A 22,810-nucleotide genomic window follows, 5' to 3' on the forward strand; every position below is an offset into this window, starting at 1 on the left:
CTATGTGTGTACAACGGACTCATAAATCTTGAAAAACTCTAAACGGATATAGTTTATGAATACAGTGTATTTATAATAAAATATACACCCATTTTACAATTGTTTTAAAAGTAAAGAATCAAACGAATTAAACGAATCACAATTATTCCATCTACTTTGCATATATAATACGTATGTTAGAAATAACGAACTAAGAGAAACGAATGAAAATGAAATAAATCGATCAAAACACTTTGTCCAATGAAATATTCGTTTTGTAAGAATATATTTATTTAAGTTTTCTTTATTTCCGTTAAAATGGAAACGAAAACAAATGTAGACACGAACTACCGTCGCGAAAAATGTGAAAACATTACGAGAATCTGCAAAAAGCGAGGTGTTCTGCATACGTGGATTCTGTATGTACCGTCGAACGTTATCGAATGTTGCGAAAACGCTCGAAATGTTTGCAGAGGCACGAATGTACTGGATGATATTCACCCGTGCAAAATACACGATTCGATATCAACCATGCATTCGATCTTTCGTCGTTGTTGGTACGATAAATTGTCTCACTTTCTTTTTGATAATCTGTCGAGATTTCCTGTATTTTCTCCATCTTGTTACAACGAGTATTATTTTATGGGAGAATAAATTCTACAGGAACAATTTATCGAGTAGTATAAATTTGCATTATAGTTTTCGAACTAATGTCAGGAAGGATCTTCGTTCTAGAATTTAGTTTTAAGCCAATTTCATTGAAAGGAAGAAAGCACGTGTATCTCTACAGAGGTTTTCTAGATAGAAGAAGTCCTGTGGTCTGAGAATTTTTGAGATCGTAAGATAATCACCTTAACAATTCTAATAACTCTAGAACTTGCGCAACTCTCCTACAACGCTAATCTAACACTAAAAATGAAAATAGTGCAAACTCTAGCAAAGAATTTGCCAACTTTGATAACATCGAAATTGTTAAATTCCCGAATTCTCCAAAAATCCACCAACTAACTTCGCAATTCGAGTAATCTGAAAGTTTCTCTAGCTGCACAACTTCTCTTCAAACAGTTCCCAGAACTATTTCCCCCCCGATACAGAAGTAATAGAGAGATTTCAAAAATTCCTCCGCGCTGCTAGCATAGTGGATCAATTTTTCCAAAGTTTAGAGTAGAAACGAATCTCGTCGTGTTTCTCTATTCTGCGATGGAAACAAAAAGACAATGGCTGCTGTATAGTGCAACGTTCGTAGAATGATAATGAAAGACCGATTAGGATGATCCCTGGCGCGCATTTCTTTTTATTTTTTTCAATTCCAATCGGCGAGCTTTTGATCGAACCGTTCGCGATTTAAAGCAAACAGAGACGGTAATCGGTCTAACCGATACAAACGGGACACGTCTGTATGGGCATCAACCGCAGCTACGGCCAATTTGTACGAGACTGTAAACAAGAACGGCACAAAGCAAATTCCGTGCACCGGATACTACGAATCCCGGGAAATGATACAGCACCGATCATGCTGATAACTTGAGCGAAAATTACCGTCTCACCAGATACATCGTTTAATAAGAACATACAAACGTGTAGCAGGTATTTTTCTTAAACACTGTTATAACATAATTTGTATATGAGTGAAAATAGGAAAAGGAATGTTATATCATCATCCTAATCGTTAAAAACTTTTAACCGTACGATAATACAGAGAGTACAGTTACCGATAATAAAACTGAGAGATGGGCGATTCTTCAAGAAATTATAAATCGAAAATATGGAACAATTTTTTTTTTTTTTACTTATGAGCCTTCAGTCTCGGGAAAGACGACTTTGAAAATTTGTTTCAAAGTTTCAACTTCACATTGTACATTAATCTAAGTACAATATGAATTACTTAGGTCTTGTGAAACTTTTCATACCTAAATACCTAACGTAAATACTGTAAATCGGAAAATTCCTAAAAGTCTGCCCTCTAGGAATTTTTCAAATAATCAAATATTATTTCATAATCGTCGATTAAAATAAATGATTTATCCCAATTAAAATAATTCAATTTAATTCAAGTATACCTTTGAGTACTTTTTAATGGATATTATCCTTCGTTATGGAACGTCGTTGTATATGTAGAGTGTATCCACAAAGTGATCAAAAGTAAAGAACAGATTACGAGATAAAATGTAATGGATAGAGGGTCAAAGAGCGAGGTGGAGATAACAGAACGGGTTAACCGGGTTTATTGGGACGCTATGGGAACGGAGAGGTGGGATCGCTTTGCTCTATGAGAACCGAAACCAGGTTAGAGCTCAAGTTATAATCTCAGAATTTCGTGATAGAGTATATAGTCCGTCCGCCTGCGGCGAGAATGTCTGTTAACGTATTTACGAAATCCGTCTTCACTGATTTAATCGTCAAACGGCCATTTACTTTCGTCCCCAGATGCGGCAAATGAAAGTAGTTTCAATTTCAATTTAAATCGCTTTATCATTAAAATCTTCTTCAAACAACTGTAACTACGATTTAATTCACGATGTTACAGAAATATCCAGCTTAACATTTTCTCCCTTCGTACAGAACGAAATTTTATATCGTAAATTTTTATTTAAAATTGAAAAACCAATTTACGATTGTATATTAAAGATGCTAGTCCTTTCTATGTGTAGAATTAGAGACAACGAATTTGAATATCTCATTAAGATGAATCTTTAATTCGCGAAAAAGAATTTTTCAATCGAAAACAGAATTTCTCTACCTACAAAATTACCGCCTTTGTTAGATATCAACGATGTTTCGTTAACTATCTTTCGTTTACACAAAAATGTTATTTCAATTATTTACTAAATAATCTATTTATTATGAGAATATATAATAAATAAGTATATAACGATAATATTAGTTCGATTAAATTTTACCTTTTACTATTACCTGTCCGTATCCTTATTTTTGTCTCCGACTGTATACGAAACCTTGTGGTACAAAAATATCGAAGCAAATCCGTGCGAGACAGCGTCGTGTCGTCTTGTCCGTCGAAAAACGGAAATAGGAGAATAGAACGTGAGGAAGGGAGACAGCGAGAAGAAGCACGGGTCACGGAGAAGGGCGAAGGGTCTGCTTGAAAGGGCTGGCAGGAGGACAAGGGGATTCCCAGAGCCACGGCACTCGAGCGAGTCTGAACCATTACCGGCATGTTTGAGCGACGAGCCGCTTTGATGCCGAAAGCCTACTCGAGAAGGAGCTGATGGAGTGGCTCGAGTGGCTCCTCGAATGGTCCCTCCTTGTCTCAGCACCTGAACCGGATGTCCACACAGGCGTTCCCGGTTTGAGAGTCACGAATTTATGGCCGGCGTGCTAGACTGAATTAGCCTAGCGCATCGTATTGTCGATTAATTATTGATCCGACTCGTTCGATAGATGAATGGTTTAGACGATGATGATACCGAGTTAATGATTTTTAAGACTGATTTCGATAAATTTTGGAATTTTTTTACAGAGTGTTTTTAGCAAATGTTTAATACGATCTCTTTTGTGGCGCTGATGAAGTAAGAAGAAATGTTTGCTGTGATATTTGGCACTGAAATACAGTGGCTACCAAAATTATTTGTAGGTAGCATTGTTCTTCAACGAAGAAACGTTTTACAAGTTTTTACGTTTCATTTTCATTTCTGTAATTATATGAAAATGCTGCTAAATCAAACGAAATTTAATGTTCTTGGGCATAATTAATTAATATGTAAATATCAACGAGAATGATCTATTATATAACAATGAAGAAGCAAATTGAAACTTTCACGATCGGATCCAGCCTTTCGAAAATTTCAGCTTTCTATCTCTATTAGGACGTCAACGAGCCAGAATGTCGAAAGATAGACGCATCATTCATTCCTTTTTTCTCGGTCGTTTACGAATTCGAACGGCAATCGATTTGCGTGCAGATATGCACAGAGTCCCGGTCGAATAAAAATGGAAATCGCGGAGGCAGTTTACGCCGGGAATCAATGCAATCCCTTTCCAGATTAAAATTTTATTTGCAATTAAACGACGATGGACCAGCTGTGTTTGCCGTCGCAATGATCTACCTTTCTGATAAAACGAGAAACAACAAACGTAAAATGAAATGAAAAAACAGACAGAAAAAAGAAAAGCACATACGACTGGAACAGGTCATGAAGCATGTAATGGTCGATTCATTCGACTTTGTTTCTCGTGATTATTAAAAACAATCAGTGATTCGTTGAGACCGAAGAATCGCGTGTAACTAAATAAATAATTGCGACATGAAGAATCGGAATGATCTTAATAGAACTGTAAAATCGGCCTGTCCTTGTTCCCATTGCTAAATGAATCTACGTGAATATTTTTGAGAACACGCACGTCGAACAGTTACGAATAACAGTTAACGTAAAAGGTAGCTCGGGAACAAGAGTAATTTTTAATCATAATTGCCTTGCGGCTAGCATGATCTTCCGCCATTATTATTGAGCGTAATTACCACTACTTTTCAATATATTAGTTCCGGCCATTAGTGTTTCAAGGTCTTTTCTATTTCCTTAATAAATGGTTTAGCGAGCTTGTTCTTTGTACGGAGTTATTTTACGATTTCTTTAATTCTTTTGTATATAGATAAAAAACATTTAAAATTACTGAAATAAATTTTTGTTTTATTTCCAACATTATAATATTCTATCATATTAGATAGTCTATTTATAATATTTATATTAATTATTATCGTACAGTTGTAGGACAAAAGTTGTACAAAAAAACATTACTATAATCGAAAGAGTTAATTAAAATATGTAGATAAAATGAGGAAACGTAGAGGTACATACATAGATCAATGTTTGTAGATGGTAGCTTTGGAATTATTATGCCAGACCACGCATCCAGTTATGATATGTACTCTCACTGATAGTTAATGATTCAAGGCTGACTCTTGCCACTGGAATTGTTAATGATTCAATATTTATTGACTCGCACTGCCGATGATTCATTGATATATGCTAAGCTGCATCGTTGTAAAATTTATCGTGGAACGTTTGTTTATGTCAACAGAAGCAGCCTGGCCGTTTATGATTGATTTGTACTACTGAGCGCGCAGTTGACTTATGCTACTGGGAGTAAAAGAACCGTTCATATAATACGTATGCGATACAGGAATACGAATATATTCAAGAATCTTGGGATTCGAAATATACAATTGGAAAATTAATTGATTCGAATATGTAGCTTTCAAGATTAGCATCAATTTCTCAATGTCAAAAGTAACAAAACTCATAATGTTACACGAAATTAGTTTCATGTAATTTCCGCGGAATTTCAATTACAGCTAACGTTGATACGTTTAAAGAGAGTGATATATTGACACTCAGATTGATAAATTTAATTCGAAATTATTACGAGTTATCTTATATTTAGAAAATCATGTTTAAAACGAGGATATATGAGGATTCCGTTTAGAATTTCGGAGAATTTCCTGCTTTTGTGCCAAAATTAATATTCCTTCGCACATTTCTTTCCCTACAGAACGAATTACAATTTTCTTACATATTTAAAGCACTTATGAATACGAAATTACATCATGCTTTTAAGAAATCTTAATTAAGTATTCTTTACTCTCCTTGGTTAATCTACATGTTCATAACCTTTTCACAGGAGAAGGAAATTATTTCTCCCAGCAATTAAAGTCGCGTGTATGCACAAAATGAAAATACGTTTCCATTTCTGAAGTTCTATTTAGACAACAATGGGAAACATAATATTCAATGCTATTAAACGTTAATTTCACGAAATATGTACGATATTGTTACAAGAAATAAATTAATCCATTAATTTTGTCCCTTGCACGGCATTGCAATAATAATATTATTGAATTTTTACAACATGCAACTTACAAATTATCAACGCTCTAATAATTTTCTTGCGTAATAGCATCAAGTTCAACAACGAAACAAATATGAGCGCTGCAGAAAATTTTGCGAATTACAAATCGTTCAAGTCTTAAAATTATAAACTAGAAGTTCATAATCTACAACTTTTGACTTGGCAATTCATTAAGATTATTAGTAGATAAATTATTAGAGGTTCCTGCTGAGAATTAAACGTTTTGACAATTCTCTAATAATTTCTCAGGTTAACTTGAGTTTCCCCAAGTGTCTTAATACTTATGAATGGGAATGTACACAGCCGTACATACGCGTACACAGATCTGGAAACGCGACGAGTTGAGGATTTATCATTCAACGCAGTGGTAGTTCGCCAGTTCATTCGTCAGCGAGAGTTACACGGTCGGCGCGGCGGAAAACAGGTCGGAAAAAGCGCGAAAGAAGGACGCGGTGAAAATGGATGCGGCTGCGGGCCACAAGCACGGCCGCTGATTGCGCCGCGTCCCGCTCGCACCTGCTCGCGTGTGGATTTCGGATTTGCTGCGTGCAAACACGCAGCGTTGCCGCTGAATTATGTGCTCGATTAACCTCGAATCGATTTCAACCGCGTCGCAGCCGCGTTGATTCGAAAATAATTGTTTTCCGGCTTATGATCCATTCGGGCAACTTCTTTCTGTGTGGTTTGACGTCGTTTGATCCGGTTTGTTCATGTCAAATGTGGGAATTCTAAGAGTTATATCGATAGTGAAAGAGTTAGTTGCAAGTTTGAATTACGTTTGAAGAGGTATGGACAAGTGTAAGATAGTTTGAAGGGCAGTTGAAGTGGAAAATAGTTTCTTTCTACTTCTTTTTATTTTTTTGGTGATTCAGAAAGACGGTGTTGCAATATTGGTATTGATATTTCTTTGATTTTCATATGTGTTTTTGTATTTGATAGTAGAAAGATTAGTTGAATTATTTTAACCAATTAATAAGATTGATCATTTTTACCAACGAGTATATTGATTCGCAAACTTTTGGCTTGTGAAGGAAGATGAATGGTTTTATGCGTTTCATTAAAAATAGTAATAGATTATTTGTATAAGACACAATAAAAATATGTTTAAGTGGAATAAAGGAAAAAGAAAGAAGAAATTACCATTGACTACTTATGTTAGACGAATATGGTTTCGTATGGTATAAATGAATTCGTTAGTGAATACAATGAATGACGGAGATAAAGTGTTATCAAATTTTTGGATATTTGCATGGAGATTATTTGGATATTTCCATTTGATCATGCGGCGCTGTATTTACTTTCGTTGGAATTTTATCGAGAATCCGATATTAATTTCATCGAAATAGGTAGTGAGACGCGAAATATCAATCGGTAGAATACTGTGTGCGCATATTAATACTGCACCGTATTTATATCATCTCTACAATTTTAGGATAGCATCGAGTGAGATAATTACTGGTTTTTAAAGATACCCAGCTCATGAAATTATAAGTGCTACAAGTTGGTTCCTCAAAAGCCAATGAAGTTATTTAATTATTTTTTTCTTTAATTAAATGGTTCTGAGTGCGAGACGATCTTTTCTCCCTCGTATTTTTAAGATGGATCTTTGTCATTCAAATAATTTTCTTTCTACTTTCGTTCTTTTATTATTGAAAGCAAAATCAACTGACATCTGTCACGTTGTCATTGTCCGTTCGTTACTTTGTTTCATTTTTTAAAAATGATACTTAACAGTTTAAGAAAATAATATACGTGTAATTCGTGTTTTGTGATGTAAAATAGTGTATGTGATGGAATAATGTATAATATGTTGCATTTCTCAATAAAAAAAAATTATCATCGTCGATGTATCAGTAAAAAAGGAATTCCAAAATCATATGGAAAATATACGTCTACGAGTAAAATATCAAATACATTAATTCCTCCAACATCATAGCCTAATTTGGAAGTCCAAGGTGACTCCCAGGAAAAGTAACTTTTATATTTTTCCGCCACGGGGAACAAAATCGTGGAAACGAGCGTGTTGCCTTCTACACTAATTAAAATCGAGAAGTCGTGGAGGACGGGCAACGTAGCTCGACGATATTCTTTCGCGGTTCGCCGACCGTCCAGGAGACGAGAATTGGGTCGCACGTGGAGAGGGTCTGCTTGCCGGCAGGATGAGCAGGTCGCAGTTAATTGGGTCATCGTCACGTCGCGTTTAACGAATGTTTAATTTGTCTCGTTACGAAGTCGGCTCCGTGATTAATTTCGATTAACTACGCTGTCAGGTTCCTGCGTCCTGGTTGCACCCTTAACCTTGTCCATGATTCGTTGATGATTCTCGTTACGAATATCAGAGATCTAACTAATATTTTTTAGGCTGTTTTGTACTTTCAACCTAGTGTAGCTAGCATTTTATCGATCGAGGAGTGTTCATTTTAATATTGGAAATATTAAAATTAATAATTGGTACAAAATATGATTGTTCAATTTTAATATAATGGCGTGTTAATTAAATCTAGCAATACAGCGTCGAACAGATAGAATAAAATTTGACAAAATTAGTTTATGGATTTTATCGTACATCGTTTCAATTATTTTCGTAGATCTCTCGGTGCCTACGTGTCCTGCACACTTTAATTACACTTTCTCGAATTCTAAAGTGGTCCGACCATATGTCACTTGATAATTTACTACCTCGTGTCTTTCTTCATCCCATAGCTCCGACACGCTGTGTGATTTTGAATTTCGTCAGAATGCAATTTTTAGGCAATAAGCAAGAACGACCATGGGACCAGCAACGCGTAAAAAAAAGTGGACAGACAAAAATTGCCTACCATTTGTTCTGTTGGAACGGCACAGTAAAAAAAAAAAAAAAAGATGAAAACAGGAAACAACTGAATTTACTTTTTCAACGTTAAACTGAAAGTGGGAAGAGAGACACGAAAGAGATTCGTTTCGATGATTTCGATTTCCACATTGAAACGAAGACTCGTGATAATATATAATTAAAGGCAGAGGCACTGACAGATTTTCAACGAGAACCATCAATATTGAGTCGAGAATGATCAATATGGTCAATGTCGGTGAAAAATTCAATGACTTTAAAATTTTTCGCTTAACAAATAATTTCCCATCGTACGTTAAATACGTTGTTCCTAATTTATATTTTATTTTCGTTCGAATGAATTTCCTCTATTTTTCTATTCCATAGTTTTATTTTGTACAGAATAAAACAGTGATATTGTTTGAAATTAGATTCGTTTCGTAGCTTAAGTGATATGAAATCGTTTCTTTCTCTGTTCTGTTATTTTTACCTGTTTCTTTTCCCAATTTCATGACCGGATTTTATCAAGTTTCACCGGACTGCAGATATTAAATTCCGCGTACGACCGAAGTCTCTGGAATTTCGACTTTTCAACCGGCGGCCATAAAATTGTTAACGAATTTCGCTACGTTTTGCGCGACATTCTTTCTCGGTTTGTCAAGCGATCATTTTTGATTTTTATCATTTCAATCGTTTTTACAAAATAGAAATAGATTTCAACGATTTTTGTGCACGAAGAATATGTGTTTGCCTGTGTAATATTTAGCTACGGTTTAGGAATATAACATTCTCTCTTCATAATTTTGTACCTTGCATATTTTAATAAATTCTCATAATCACTTTTTAATGGACAATCTTATAATTCCTCTTTTCTGGTAAGCTTTCAGCTAAATTTCACTTATAATAAATATTCTTCTAACGGCAATCGTTTTCGCGAAATGGAACACGTTCGCGTTTAATTTCTTAAACCTTTTACTCACCTCTGCAGGAAAAGCGTAGTTGTTAATGCGATGCTCCGATCCGTAATCGTTATCCATTCCATAGTGTATGTAGATCTCCTCGAATTGATAATGATAGGCGAGTGGGCCACCTGTTATATTGACTCGCACTTTCGCTTCCCGATCCGCTCTGAATACCAGGAACTGACCGGTGTTGTATAAATGCCCGGAAACCTGAAAACGAAATCAATTCGAAATCATACTCGTTGGCGTAATCGATCTACCATTCTATCATTAGCCAACTTGTTGTTAAAGTTCTACTTTAAACTGGATTAAATGTGAAAAAGTCTTGTCTCGACTAGAATGGTCTTATAATGGCAATTCATTATATTTCCAATAAATATTTTAAAATATTCCATTTCTGAAATTCCAAATTTCAAATATGATTCAAACAGAATTTAAATAATTACAAACGAACAAAAATGGAAAAAACTAAAGCTACTGTAAACGAATCTGTATGATAAATTATCATCGTTAATTATTCATACTATGAATTTATTAAAACGTATTAGGCAGAAAATTATTCAAAAAATGATTATGCTGTGTAGATATAAAGTAACATCAACGTAGTTATATCCACAACGTAAAACTAACGTAACATTTTTGTAATCTAGTTGTATCTATAGCGTAAAATAAACGCAAAACGACGGATTTTATCAAGCAGGAAAAGCAAACACGGTTCCTGACAAATGAAAATATACTAAAACCGTTGGAAATGATAGTCGCGTTTGCCATCGATCGAAATCTCGAAAAGGAACGTTTCTTCCATCACTTTCATAACTTTACTGCCTGATAAATTTCTTGTAACTTCGATTTTCCCTCTCTCGTTTCCATATTGTCGACTGGAAACTTCCCCACTCCGCAGCCACGGTTCTCTCGCCCCGTTCCATTTGCTTTTCAACCTAAATATTTTCTACAGTTTGAAATTCGATAAATCCATTTCCACAAGGATACGGTAATTTACGTAAATTTCCATGAAAAATTCCTCGCGATATTTTAACGGAAAATATAAGTATAAACGTCAAACGAGCACGTTTCCTCTTTCTTCCTGGTTTCGCGTTATAAACCGTAATTACGAATGGCGTTTTCCTTTCATCGAAACTGAATAAAAGTCGCGATGGTAACGCGATGAAAAACCGGGGGCCCGAAGAATACGCCACAGAGGAAAACACGATCCGACGCGAGATGTATAATTAAAATGGCGTAACTCCATTAAGTCCCGCACGAAACGCAATTATCCCATATTACGCGTGCCGCGCAAATCATTTTCATTTAAATCACCGCTACTCCGGGGGAAATTTTCAATCCAGCCGGCGTCCATTGAATTACTAATCGGCGATCTGCGTAAAATTTCGACCAGCTTGTAGCGGATGTGTTCTACAATTCAAGCAAGAATTAACGACCGATTAAACTGTCTTCAATAAACCTTCTTCGATCGGTTTTGTCCAGCACGCTTTAACGCCCGAAACCGTTCATCATGACTCTACTAATTGTTGCATCGATAACTGCTGCTCTCTCATCATTTGTTTATTGATATCTGGTCATTGTGTTTCTGTGGTACTGACACACCATATACAATTATTTTCCTGTGTTCACGTATTGCTTTGTTTCGTGTAACCTTTATCTAAAGACAATGATGCTTTCATATTAGGATAGCATCAGATATATGTCAAATTTATTTATTTTGTTTTCATGCTATCAATGTACGCCAAACAAGTGCATTTCCTCTTCCTGGTTCCGTGCTATAAAACCGCAATTACGATTTGCGTTTACCTTTCATCGAAATTGAATAAATGTTATCGAATAATTGTTTAAATATAATTGAACAATTATATTTCGTATGATCGTGTATTTAATTGGTTGCAATAGTTTTTATATAATGACTTTTTTGAGAATGATGTAGGCAATGCAAGTTGTTATATCACGATACGAGATATACATATGTCAAATATTATATGAGCACGCTTTGAACGGAAAATAAAGAAATAGAAAGCTTTGTATCTGTTTCAATAAAATCTCTTTTATCAAGATCACTTGTAGACAGCGTATCGAATTCGCCTTTTTCTTTGTCATTATATAGAAACAAAAATATGGTTTATTTCAAAAACACAATCTAACTTTATATAAATCTCTCTAGATTTCTAGGAAGCATAATAATTAATTTTCATGCAAGGATATTAAAGATTTATAGAGAAAAATTACAGGATGATTATATGCAAGATAAACGAAGAATACATGTGTGATACGGAGCAAAGCAGTGGAAGTAGTAATGAACCGTCTTTAGCCAGACATATTACTGTGAATTCATTATGCATGGACGTTTCATTCTGAAAATCATTTCAATAGTCCTTTTATTTCTTACGCGTGCATGTATCTTAAAATTTATTACAAATAAATAACATTGTGGAATTAATGTGATCTTTCATTATAATCGTACAACACAATCAAAGTACCGTAAATATAATCGCTCTACATCAGCTATGTATGTATATGGTTATTTTATTGAACAATTTAATTTATAATGATAAATTAATATTAATTTATAATTTATAATTTGTATTAAACACATGATAAAATATTCATTACGAAATATTAATAAAATAACAAATATAAAGTATTAATTTATGTAAAATATTGTAATGTCCAATGTAAAAGCGTTCCATAACAAGGCTCCATAAATTTTCATTTACAAATTTAATGTCGCTTCCCTTCCAAATTATTTACCATGTAAATTCGTTTTACAATATTCATTAAAATTCTCAATAAATTATCTTCTCTTATTTATCTACCATTTCCCTTGACACTTCTCAAACTATTTACTCACCACAAACGTATTGTCATTTCCTATCTAAATTATTTACTATACACATTCATACTACAGTTTCATTAAAAATTCTCCAATTATTTTCCTACATGAATTCCTTACAATTTTTCCTGAAAATTCTTAAGCTATTTTCCCCAAAATGAAAAGAAAACATATTGTCACCTCTTCCCAATGATTCTCCCGTAATTCCTAATGATAATTGTTCTTCATTGAGAGATCTTTTTTTGTCAAAACGACGCTCGGAGGAAAAGTTGTAGAAGTTACAGATTTTACCAAGATCGCCAAGATGTTAACTGATACCACGAATACATATGCGCAACAGAGGCGAGAGGAGAAAGGGAAGAGTTCTTTGTAACGAAGTTAATGAAGCGGCCTTTTATACACCGGCGTTATTTCGCGGTGTTTCGCAGTTTCGAAGCCGTGTACAAAGCGTTAATTTCGCGTCGGGTTCGTAAGACCGGCAGATGAGCCCTGTGCACGGTCAAGGCTTTACTAAATTTCCTCCCTCCCAAATTCCTAAATTACCTCCCACGCGACTCTATCTTGAACTCTGTGGCTCTCATCTTCGGTCTTTTCCACCACGGGAACGTTTCCCTTGCTGGCGACCTTCTAATTAGTACGCCATCAGCAAAACGAAACGTTGGTCGAATTCTCAGATCTGTGAAATCACGTGTAATTCTCATCTCGTTCTTGTTAATAGTCGTGTGCCGAATATACATACGTGAGCCGAAACGATGGAAAATAACATAGTGGAGTCTTGTGAGTCATTTCGTTTCAGTTTCATTATTCGTTATCTATTATATAGATCAAATATAGATTCGATTCCTTTATTCATTAAGAATAATACCATGTGGATTAAACATAGATTAAATATTCGGTTTCTCTATTCATTAAATGCTACTGATCAAAGTACAGATTATTTAATAAAGTAGTCTCTGTTCTTTTTCTTTTTTCCAAAGAAATTTCAGACAAAAATAGAAAAGTATTAACATGGACTACGTTTAGGTACAAGATAATTCTGGATTGCGTTTACGGTTATAATTAGATAGCTGAGTTTTACGTATTCATGTGAAACGTAATGCCGAATCTTTTGATTATTTTTAAATACCCAATCGTACCTTTCTAATGTTATACCAATCTCGAACAAAATATGAGAAAATTCTCATTGGCACGCGTGACTTCTCGTCTCAATCTTACGTTAAACGTCCTCTTCCAACGTTACAGAACGTTTTCCTTTGCTGGAACGAGAGATCCAGGTTAGATTGAAACATAAAAATCCAAAGATTACAGTAGTTTCAAAGATACAGAGATACGTAGATTGTGTGAAACGATTTATTCAAGTCAGAGAAATGTCATATCTTTCTCTAAAATCCCCATCTCAATTAACCACGACACAGCTACGTTATACCAGTTCCATAAATCAAACTTAATCGAGTGAAACGTTCTTCAAATCACGACGCGACAATTAAACGCCACTAAACATAAATCTTTCACAAAATACTCATCACGAAATCCCAAAGCAGGCTGCGCTGCCCGAAGGACGAACAATGTTGTTTGACAGGTTCGCGACACGAATTCAGGCTTGCACGAATTCCGGCAAGTTGGGTAGGCCAATTATCGAGGCGGCAGAAACACGGGGGTGGTCAGGGGTGATCCCCTTGATACCTTGGTAATTTCTTCGCGGCAGGGCGGCTGACGGGACAAGGAGAACGTGTTTCGGGAGCTACGAGCAAGAAAGGGCGTGAACTCGTCCCTCTACTGGCGGATAATTGATTAGGCATTTAATTGGACGGAATAGCAAGGCCAGACACTGTGCGCCGTTGTCGCCGTTCTCTCTCTCTCTCTCTCTCTCTCTCTTTCTCTCACTCACTCTCTCTCACATACACACTTACTGGTTGAGCGAAGAACCAAGGGAAGAGACGAGAGTTAGAGGTTCCGACGAAGTGCAAGACGAGGCCGGGAAGTCCATTTTCTTGTACGTCGCGAGAAGCTGAATTATAGCGTCATCAGTTAGAAATAATGAGGTAACCTCGGGGAGAAAGCAGCCGCGGACGACACGTCGGCAAAAGTCGCCGGCAGATAACTTATTATTTTGCAATAGATTTCCGCGCCTGGCCCTGGCCGAGCTCTATTCCGGCCAACTTCATACGCTGTGCCCTGACTCTCTTCCACTCTCTTCCATTAAACATGTCGCCGTTTCCGCTTCGTCGCGCCCGTTTTTCTTTCGCTTCGTTCCCTTCTTTAACCGGTTTATTAAGTTTCCTTCGATTGCCGATGTTTCCTCTAGTAAATTGTATTTAATGTGCGTTAGGTTTCTCTGCTATTTTCTTTCCCTACGTTTCCCTTATTTCTCTTATTTTCTCAACTTCGTCCCTTTCAAGAATTTGCTATTTATAAAACTTTATATTTTTCGCTTTCGATAATTCTGTACGCTGAATTTCTTAATGAATATACCGGTTCTATCTCGTTGCCACTTTGACTCTGCTTAATTATGAAATTTTTAATTTCTAATTTTTAATTTGCCTTTTAATAAACAAAGACTGCTAGTCTTGCGAGACAAATTTTCACACAAAATACGAACAAAGATATCGCACGTATTAATGACGATTCTTTCATATCTGTTTCAGATCGAAGAAGCTCTATAACGATAAAAAGCACCAATAAATGAAAAATGATCGAAAACCATCAGCCGAATATTAGAATAAAAATTCGGAATGAGAGCCGGAATAAATCTTAGCTCTTCGTCGAGTCTTTTCGACTTGAGCGAATATAAATCCAACGACGCCAAGAAGTAGCATAACTCACCCAAAAGAACATAACTCATTATCCCTCCGATGGATCTCCACCTTTCCGATTCTAATTCGCGGATAATCCTCCCTCTTTCTCCCTCTTCTTTTTCATCCCCCTTTCCATTCTCGGCAACTTCGAACTCGGATCAATGAGGCCGTCGCCGGAAGAAGACTCGCGAGAAGCAGTTCTACGAGGCCGAATCTGCACAAAGACCGTCCCCTTGGTTCTTTCCACAAGACCTCCAAGTTCAAACCGTCTTCACGAGCCTTTTCGACGCGTTCCACCCTTTTCCTTCACGAAGGCAACGAACGATAGAAGCAGGAAGTCGTTCAGCCGCTGAACGAACAATCGTCATCGCGAATTCTCCTGAATCGCCGTGTGGCCTCGTGGTTTTGTTCCCCGTGGCGGCGGCTGGAAAATTCACGAGACGAAGAACCGCCACACCATTGCGGTATAATCTTCTTCGTTTCCTTTCGTTCGTCCGCCGGTGAACGAACTTCATCGGCGCATCGGTGATTAGTGCGGCTGGCGAGTTTCTTTTAGCTGAGTTTCGAACATCAAAGGAAAGTTTCGCGCTTTCCATCGATCGAAAGGGTTCGCGGATTCACGCAGAAAGGATTCTTCGCTCTGACGGAGCTGGAATTGTCTCGAGTGTCTCACGGGATTTTGATAGGGTGATGGGTGGTTCTAATGTTACCTTTCCTCCTGATATCGTCAATTTTACTACCTGGAATTTTGACCTTTCGGTGGGTTGGCGAGAAAGTTATTCGTGGAATTATTGGCTCGGAGAAATGTGCGTTTATTCTTACCATAAAATTTATAGATACTTTTAGCCATTTGGATACTTCATTTCCATGTAGCTTGTGACGTGTGACTTGTATTTAACATTGTGTTTATTTGCATTCAAATGTAATACAATTATAACACGTACAAGGAGGAAACGAGTTGTACATAAAATATCAATTAATTCTTAATAAAATGTCAAAATAGGTATATCTGTATATGTGCATAGGTATCACTGACAATATTTTCTTCTTGTTAGGTTAGGATGATACATTTACACTGTACATGTGAATGCGTGTGTAAGCGCCAGGTCTCAGTTGAGACAAAGGACGATTGGAAGCTGTTAGAAGTCAGAAGTTGTCAGAGTGTAATATACAAGGTGGTTGGTAACTGGTGGTACAAGCGGAAAGGGGGCGATTCTACGCGAAAAAAGGAGTCGAAAATATAGAATAAAAATTTTTCGTTTGAGGCTTTGTTTTCGAGAAAATCGACTTTGAATTTTCGCTCGGTACGCGTGCACTTTATCGCGTCTCGTTATAACGGATCTCACTGTAGATCGTTGTCTCGATGGAAAAATTAAAAAAAAAAAAGAAAAAATTTCACTCTATATTTTCGACTTCTTTTTTCGCGTAGAATCACCGCCTTTCCGCTTGTACCACCAGTTACCAACCACCCTGTATATGCATAACTGTTGTGTGTGAATAAAGTAAACTATTTGTATTTCCGAATCCTCTCGATACCTTAACACCTCTGTTCGTAAAAGCAATATCATCATTTCATCTCGTAAATTTACGTCTCTCACTCGATTAAATAAAACCATCCGATCAACAGAGATCCATTGTACGTAAAATCAAATCAACAGAATTTGAAACGCTTCGCGACTATCCTTGAAAATCTGCTTAAAGCGTGGCGAAATGCAAATGTTATTTAACGATTATACCTGAGCATCGACAACCAAGATGGTATCGCGCCGAGTGAAAAGGAGCCAACGCGGCGCCGGGAATCCCAACTCTTATGGAACAATAGTCTGATCGCGAGTTAATTAACAACCAGCCGCTGTTTATACGACAGTTACGACGATTTATATACCGGCCACGTTTCTGGTTTCTCCTGTTGGACTAGAACGCCAAGAGCTCCGATTATTCTCGATGGATAAAGAACGAGGAATTCCGTTCGACTCGAGGGACGCTGACACGCTTATTGCTCTCGCCTGATATGGCAATCGCTGGTTTTTTTGTGGACGATACTATATACGAAAGCATTTTATGCATGATGCTATATACCACAGTATTTTTACTCGCATTTGCAAAAATAATTGTTTTGCACATTGTTGGAATTGGAGAATATATAGAATTTTTGTAAAAGTATTAGGATTGACAATATATTAACTGGAACGATAATTGTTAAACTGCAGATATTTATGGAAATTCATAGTTTTCGTATAGCTGGAATGTCTACGAATCGAGTTCCTTCTATCGAAATTCCGAGTGCTGGAAACAAGAAATAACAGAATGAAATCAAGCCTAAAACGCTACTGATTATATCGACAGGAGATATTCGCACAGAGGCGTGGGAATGATAATTAACTGTAATAACTCTGTCTCACTTCTGTGCACAGTTGATTTCGAGGAGAAGATGCAAGCAGCGAAACTGACGGACGAGGCCGAGTATTTGCTTGGTCGCGGATAGTTGGCGGTTTATTCGCGAACAATGGCCGTGTCGAAGGGAATTCTCTTTCGCGAGGAAAAAGTAACAATGGCACCTCTTTATTCAGAAAGCCGTTGCCCTGAGTAAACGAGCTCCAGTTCGCGAACGAACGTTTACAGAGTCACGGTATTATCTTGGCGAATACATTCAAATATTCGTTGCTACTCCGTCACGATTTCGCTTATCTGTATGCTTACAAATGAATATCGAACGAAACGAAACGAGTGTCGTGTTTCTTTCTTTTTCTATTGCGTCGGGGTGCCGTCGTATTTTGTATGGATTTGTCGTGGCTGCTATTGATAAAGTTAGGGGCCAAGAGGCGGAGGAAGTGGAGCGGGTTTGCGTAAGTTCAAACGGATGCCCAGTAGAACAGCACCGCATATGGTCAGACATAAGGGGAATAGGATGGTCTCGTGTATTTCCACGCGAGCGAGTAGAATGGATCCGTGTACGGTCGGACGGGGACTGAAATAGAATAGGACAGGGCATAACCCGACGAGGATACAAAAGGATATGGATGGAGCTTTCAAATAAATTGTAAGTAACAATTCCTCCCCTCTGCCACCAAGCAGCCCGTGTTCCGGCAAATATTACGCTGTCGTGTTATCGATCATACGACTATCTTTCTGTGAAAATAGCTAAAATTGCATGCTTCCAGTGATCACGCGAGTAACGTGAGTTACAGAAATTAAGCACGGCGTAGATTTCTTACGGATTCTATTTCTGACTCGTCACTTTGATTCGTTAAATCCTTATAGGTAGAATTTTAGAATTCGTTTACGAGGCTGAAGATTGTAGTTGATTGGAAATTTCTATTCATTTCGATTTCAGTATTAAAGATCGATAAATGAAAGATTCGCGATAAAAGTGATTCTTCTCTTTTCCTCGAGTTTTTAGATAATAACGCATTCTAGTCGTTGGAACAGTCTGACGATATAGTGGAATTGATATCGTAAAAATAATCTATATCTTGATTTATTGTTCAATGAAGATTAATGGATTCTATAAAAACAGTCTTTATCGCGAGCTCCACAATTTCGCGATTCAATTGGATGCCGCTCAAGATTTTTAATACTCATTCGTTTGATGGCTACGTTACTGGGTCAAATAAAAATAGTCATATTGTATTCGAAATGATTTTCCTATTACAAAGAGAAAGTAGCGCGTTATTCAATAATCACAAAAGACGTTACACGGTTCGAAAAAGATTGAAATATACTGCTGCGTACACCGAAGCCAGTTAAAACAACAAAAACATTTCACTGAAATATCTTGAACGTATCTTTACCCCATCCAATCTGCCCAACCAATAAACTCGCCAGTAACACCGGAACTGAAAAATACAGGCAGGAGAATCCCTATAAAACGTTCCTCTGGCCGGTTCACAAATTCCACCTCTCGAACGCGTTTCTGCCGTCACTTCGGTTCATCGAATTTTTGTCAGGGCCGGGAAAGAGTCGAGGGTGGAAAGTCAATAAACTCTGAATTCCGTTTCTCCAACCGAACAGAAATATTTCAAAACGTTCCCGGCTAACACAACCATCCTGGGTCACATACGAAACGAGTCACGATGATCGGAAGTCCAGACGTTCGTGGCTCGTGTCCCAATCCGCGGAGAATTAGGATTCTCGCCGAATCGGTTCGGTTTCGATCGCGAAATTACGCTGTCTGACAATTTTGGGATCGCCTAGCGAACGACGAATCCAGTTGAAACTGGCGGAAACGTGCACATGGGCGAAGATCAGAACTAGGACTGCATGTAGGGTGGTTGAAGAGGGATGAAAAAGGGCAGAGGGGATGGAATCGAGAGAAAAGCACGGAGGAACCTCGGTCGAAGACGTACGTTCGACTCGGCAAGTCGGTGGTTCGGTGGTTCGCCCTATTGTTTAATTTAAGTGCCAAAGTTTAAACCAGGTTAAACGCCGTATAAATTCACGAGGTACATGAAACCACCCTTCGACTGTTCCTTTTGCCCTTCGCGTATACCTTTCGTGTCCTAGGAATAGTGGGTGTTGTAAGGGGGATTGGTGAGGATACGAAATGGACCGAGGGATGTATTTAAATAGCGCTGAAACTAGATGTGACGTCACTGCGGCTTCTGGCTCGGGTAGTTAAGGCTGACGATAGTTAAGGCTTTTATCCGGTTTTTCACTTTGCTATTCGCTATTGGATTATCCTCTGCCGACTACGGACATTTTAAGTCGTTGCTGAATCGGGAGAAGGTTTAGGTTTCCTCGGGATAAAGTTTTCAGTTTCTAAGGCGAAGCGAATTGTTTTACGAAGCTAGCGTGATTATGTAGTTGATTATGTTTCATATACCGTCTGGAGAACAGGAGATGGGATATAGTTATATAGAAGAGACGCTTTATAATTTATAATTGTCGATACCGTACTACAACTGGTACCGGAAATCAAATCTATTAAAATACCAGGTTTCAGGGATTTTGTTCTGGCAATTTCATAAATGTATTATGAAAGTACAAATAAATTAATTAATATGTAAATATAATGAACGCAATGGTACGACGATACTTTTTGTAGCAACTGTATCTACGTATAAAATATAGTAGTTTATGTTCAAATTTTCCAAACGTTACGTTGGTGTACAGTATTCGGTATCCGCGAGAGATGGCAAATTATCCTTGGATTATTAATGCGACAAGTCTCGCGTGTCCGCGGAATTAATGGGCTGTTTAGAATATTAATTTCTAAGGAAGTACCGCGAAACAGGCCCAAATGGATCTGGCCTGACGCATCCCTGTAATGTAACTATTAATCTTCCGGGTAGAAACGTGCATGTGCAGTCGGGAACCGCGTGACAAAGGGCAAAACCTTGATACCCATAACTTGTCTCGGTGTATTTCGTCCTGTTCTGTTCCCACTCTGAATTACGGTTACAACAACTAAGAGATAATCGTATCGGACTATGTACGAGAGTAAATTGTTCGACAAAAATATCGATTCGAGACTTTATTTAAAGTCAGACAAATTTACTCTAGTTTACGTAAAATATACGCGATTTGTTTTCATTCATATAGCTCCGTAAGACATCGAATGATTTTATGATTTTTCGATATACTCAATGTTTCTGATATGTATTAATAATATGCAATAACATATATATACATATACAGTGGTGAATAAAGGTATCGTTGCACAACAATAATTTTTCTATAAAATCTTTTCCTATATAAATCTAATACAAAAGGTACGAGGTGAAATGTCTTACCCTTAAAGGCGTATTATAATTGAGAATGGTATGACGTAGATTAACTCTTAACTACTATTATGAGGTGTTACAATATCGCAAACGTCGTAAACACTGGCATAATTTCCCTTTCAAGTAGCATGTGACACTAAATGTCTCAGTTATCTCGAATAACATCGAGCCTTGTAATGATACGATATGACTGTTTATGGCAATTTGGGTTACAATTGTTCTATTCGAGTATTTCAAAGTTTCACCAAGAATTAGCTTTATAGTAAGTAGGCTGTTTCTCCAAGTTAGAAGTCGAATAAAACTCTAACACAGTTGCTAAAGTTCTAAAAGACTCCAAGGCTAATGTTTATACAACATTCCGCAATACCTTAGTATCCTACACTGACAATTAATAATTCTCTCCTGACAATATGAAAATTTCCATGTTACCATGTTACTTAAAGAAAAACAATAACTTTCGTCTCAGCAACCCAAACTTCATCTCGCATTAGTATTCACGATACAATTTCAAACGCAATTCGAAACCCGCTGAACTCTGGAAACAGTAGTTTCAGAAAAATCCACGCAATATTTAGAAGTTCTTGGTTGCGACTTCGTTGTCGAAGGGTCGAACGAAATTTCTCGTGGAATTTCCACGAGCTACGTTTCATCTTTATGCAGAGTGTTTCGGTAGGTTGAAGAGTCCGAGGGGGATGGGTGGTTTGCGAGGGGTTGGCACGAAAAGAAACGCGCATAGTTCGAATTTGTCGGGCAGGACACAAAGTGCCTTCCACGGAAATGCCCGTGAAAAGGTTTAAACGCGCACCCGAGGGATCGTTTGCTCTTCCTCTCTCTTCCCATCTTCTTTCCAACCCCTCGAATCTAACCCAACCCCCCGATGCCAACTTCCCGGAGCCGGAGTCAATCTTCTCAGGCGCAAGTAGCCGCGTTCTCACGAGGCAAGCTCATCGGATGCATTCTACGCTTTGAAACGAACCATGGTTTGGGTTCTGTTCATTGTTTGGTCCACCCTCGAATCATCCCCTCCAACGTCCAATCGCTATCCTCCGAAGGCACAAAAGCGCCTAAAGGGAACAGGTTTCCAGCGTTCTTCCTCACCTCCCGACTCGCATCGGTTAGCCGGCGTCACACGCGTTGTTTAAGTCAAACAATCGACCATTCGCGAAAAAGGAATACCTTTCGTTTCGTTATTATCAGGAATTCGTGCTCCTTGATTTATGTCTTTCTTTTTTTTTTTTTTTTTTTCTTTGGAAGTGAAGATAATTTGATAAGGCGTTTCTATTGTGTTTGAAGAATGATTTGGTTAGCTGTTTTTTTAATTTCAAATCGACGGATAATTTTCAGAGGCGTTGCTATCGGGCGAATGAGTTAGTTGATTTGTAATTGTTAGTGGGTTTGTAAATTTACGTGTTAATAAAAATATTAAAGAACGTCTTTCCGTTATTAATGACAAATTATGCCTGATTTCTGCTTAGAATTATGTTTTATTCATAAAAACGTTAAAGGACGAGTTTCTATCATAAACGAGTAACAAAATCAAATTTTTATCATGCTTTAATAAAACTCGGTCCCCATAGAATCAAATGTTTAAAATACAATCAGTAGTAGGTAAATATGTCTATCAATTTTTAAAAAGGAGACAACTTTTACAAAGGAAATTAAAACCAGAACCAGAAACATTGTGATAACCAAAAACATTCATAATTATAGAATTCGAAATTACCATAGACAAATTTAATTCCAACTAGCTCGATTCTACTCCTTACGGGTATAAATATGATATAATTTATCTTCGACAGATACGATACGACTCTAAATACGTCGAAGCTCTATAA

At 37.2% G+C, this 22,810-nt stretch overlaps 2 protein-coding genes across 4 annotated transcripts in view; one reads left to right on the forward strand and one right to left on the reverse strand.

The window, feature by feature from the left end:
• The window catches only part of P5CDh1 (delta-1-Pyrroline-5-carboxylate dehydrogenase 1), a 171,162-nt gene extending 155,013 nt beyond the window's left edge, over positions 1–16,149 (forward strand). The window contains exon 9 of the transcript XR_013058305.1: positions 15,103–16,149. The gene's annotated coding sequence lies outside the window, so the exon portion shown is untranslated. The remainder of the gene's footprint in view (positions 1–15,102) is intronic.
• The window catches only part of CARPA (Carbonic anhydrase-related protein A), a 226,296-nt gene that overhangs the window by 43,231 nt on the left and 160,255 nt on the right, over positions 1–22,810 (reverse strand). For all 3 annotated transcript variants that reach the window (XM_033334282.2, XM_033334284.2, XM_033334283.2), the window contains exon 4: positions 9,634–9,825. In XM_033334282.2, the coding sequence (XP_033190173.1) occupies positions 9,634–9,825 (192 nt within the window). The remainder of the gene's footprint in view (positions 1–9,633; positions 9,826–22,810) is intronic.

This window comes from Bombus vancouverensis, chromosome 4 (genome assembly GCF_051014615.1).
Source record: "Bombus vancouverensis nearcticus chromosome 4, iyBomVanc1_principal, whole genome shotgun sequence".
Lineage (NCBI taxonomy): Eukaryota > Metazoa > Arthropoda > Insecta > Hymenoptera > Apidae > Bombus > Bombus vancouverensis.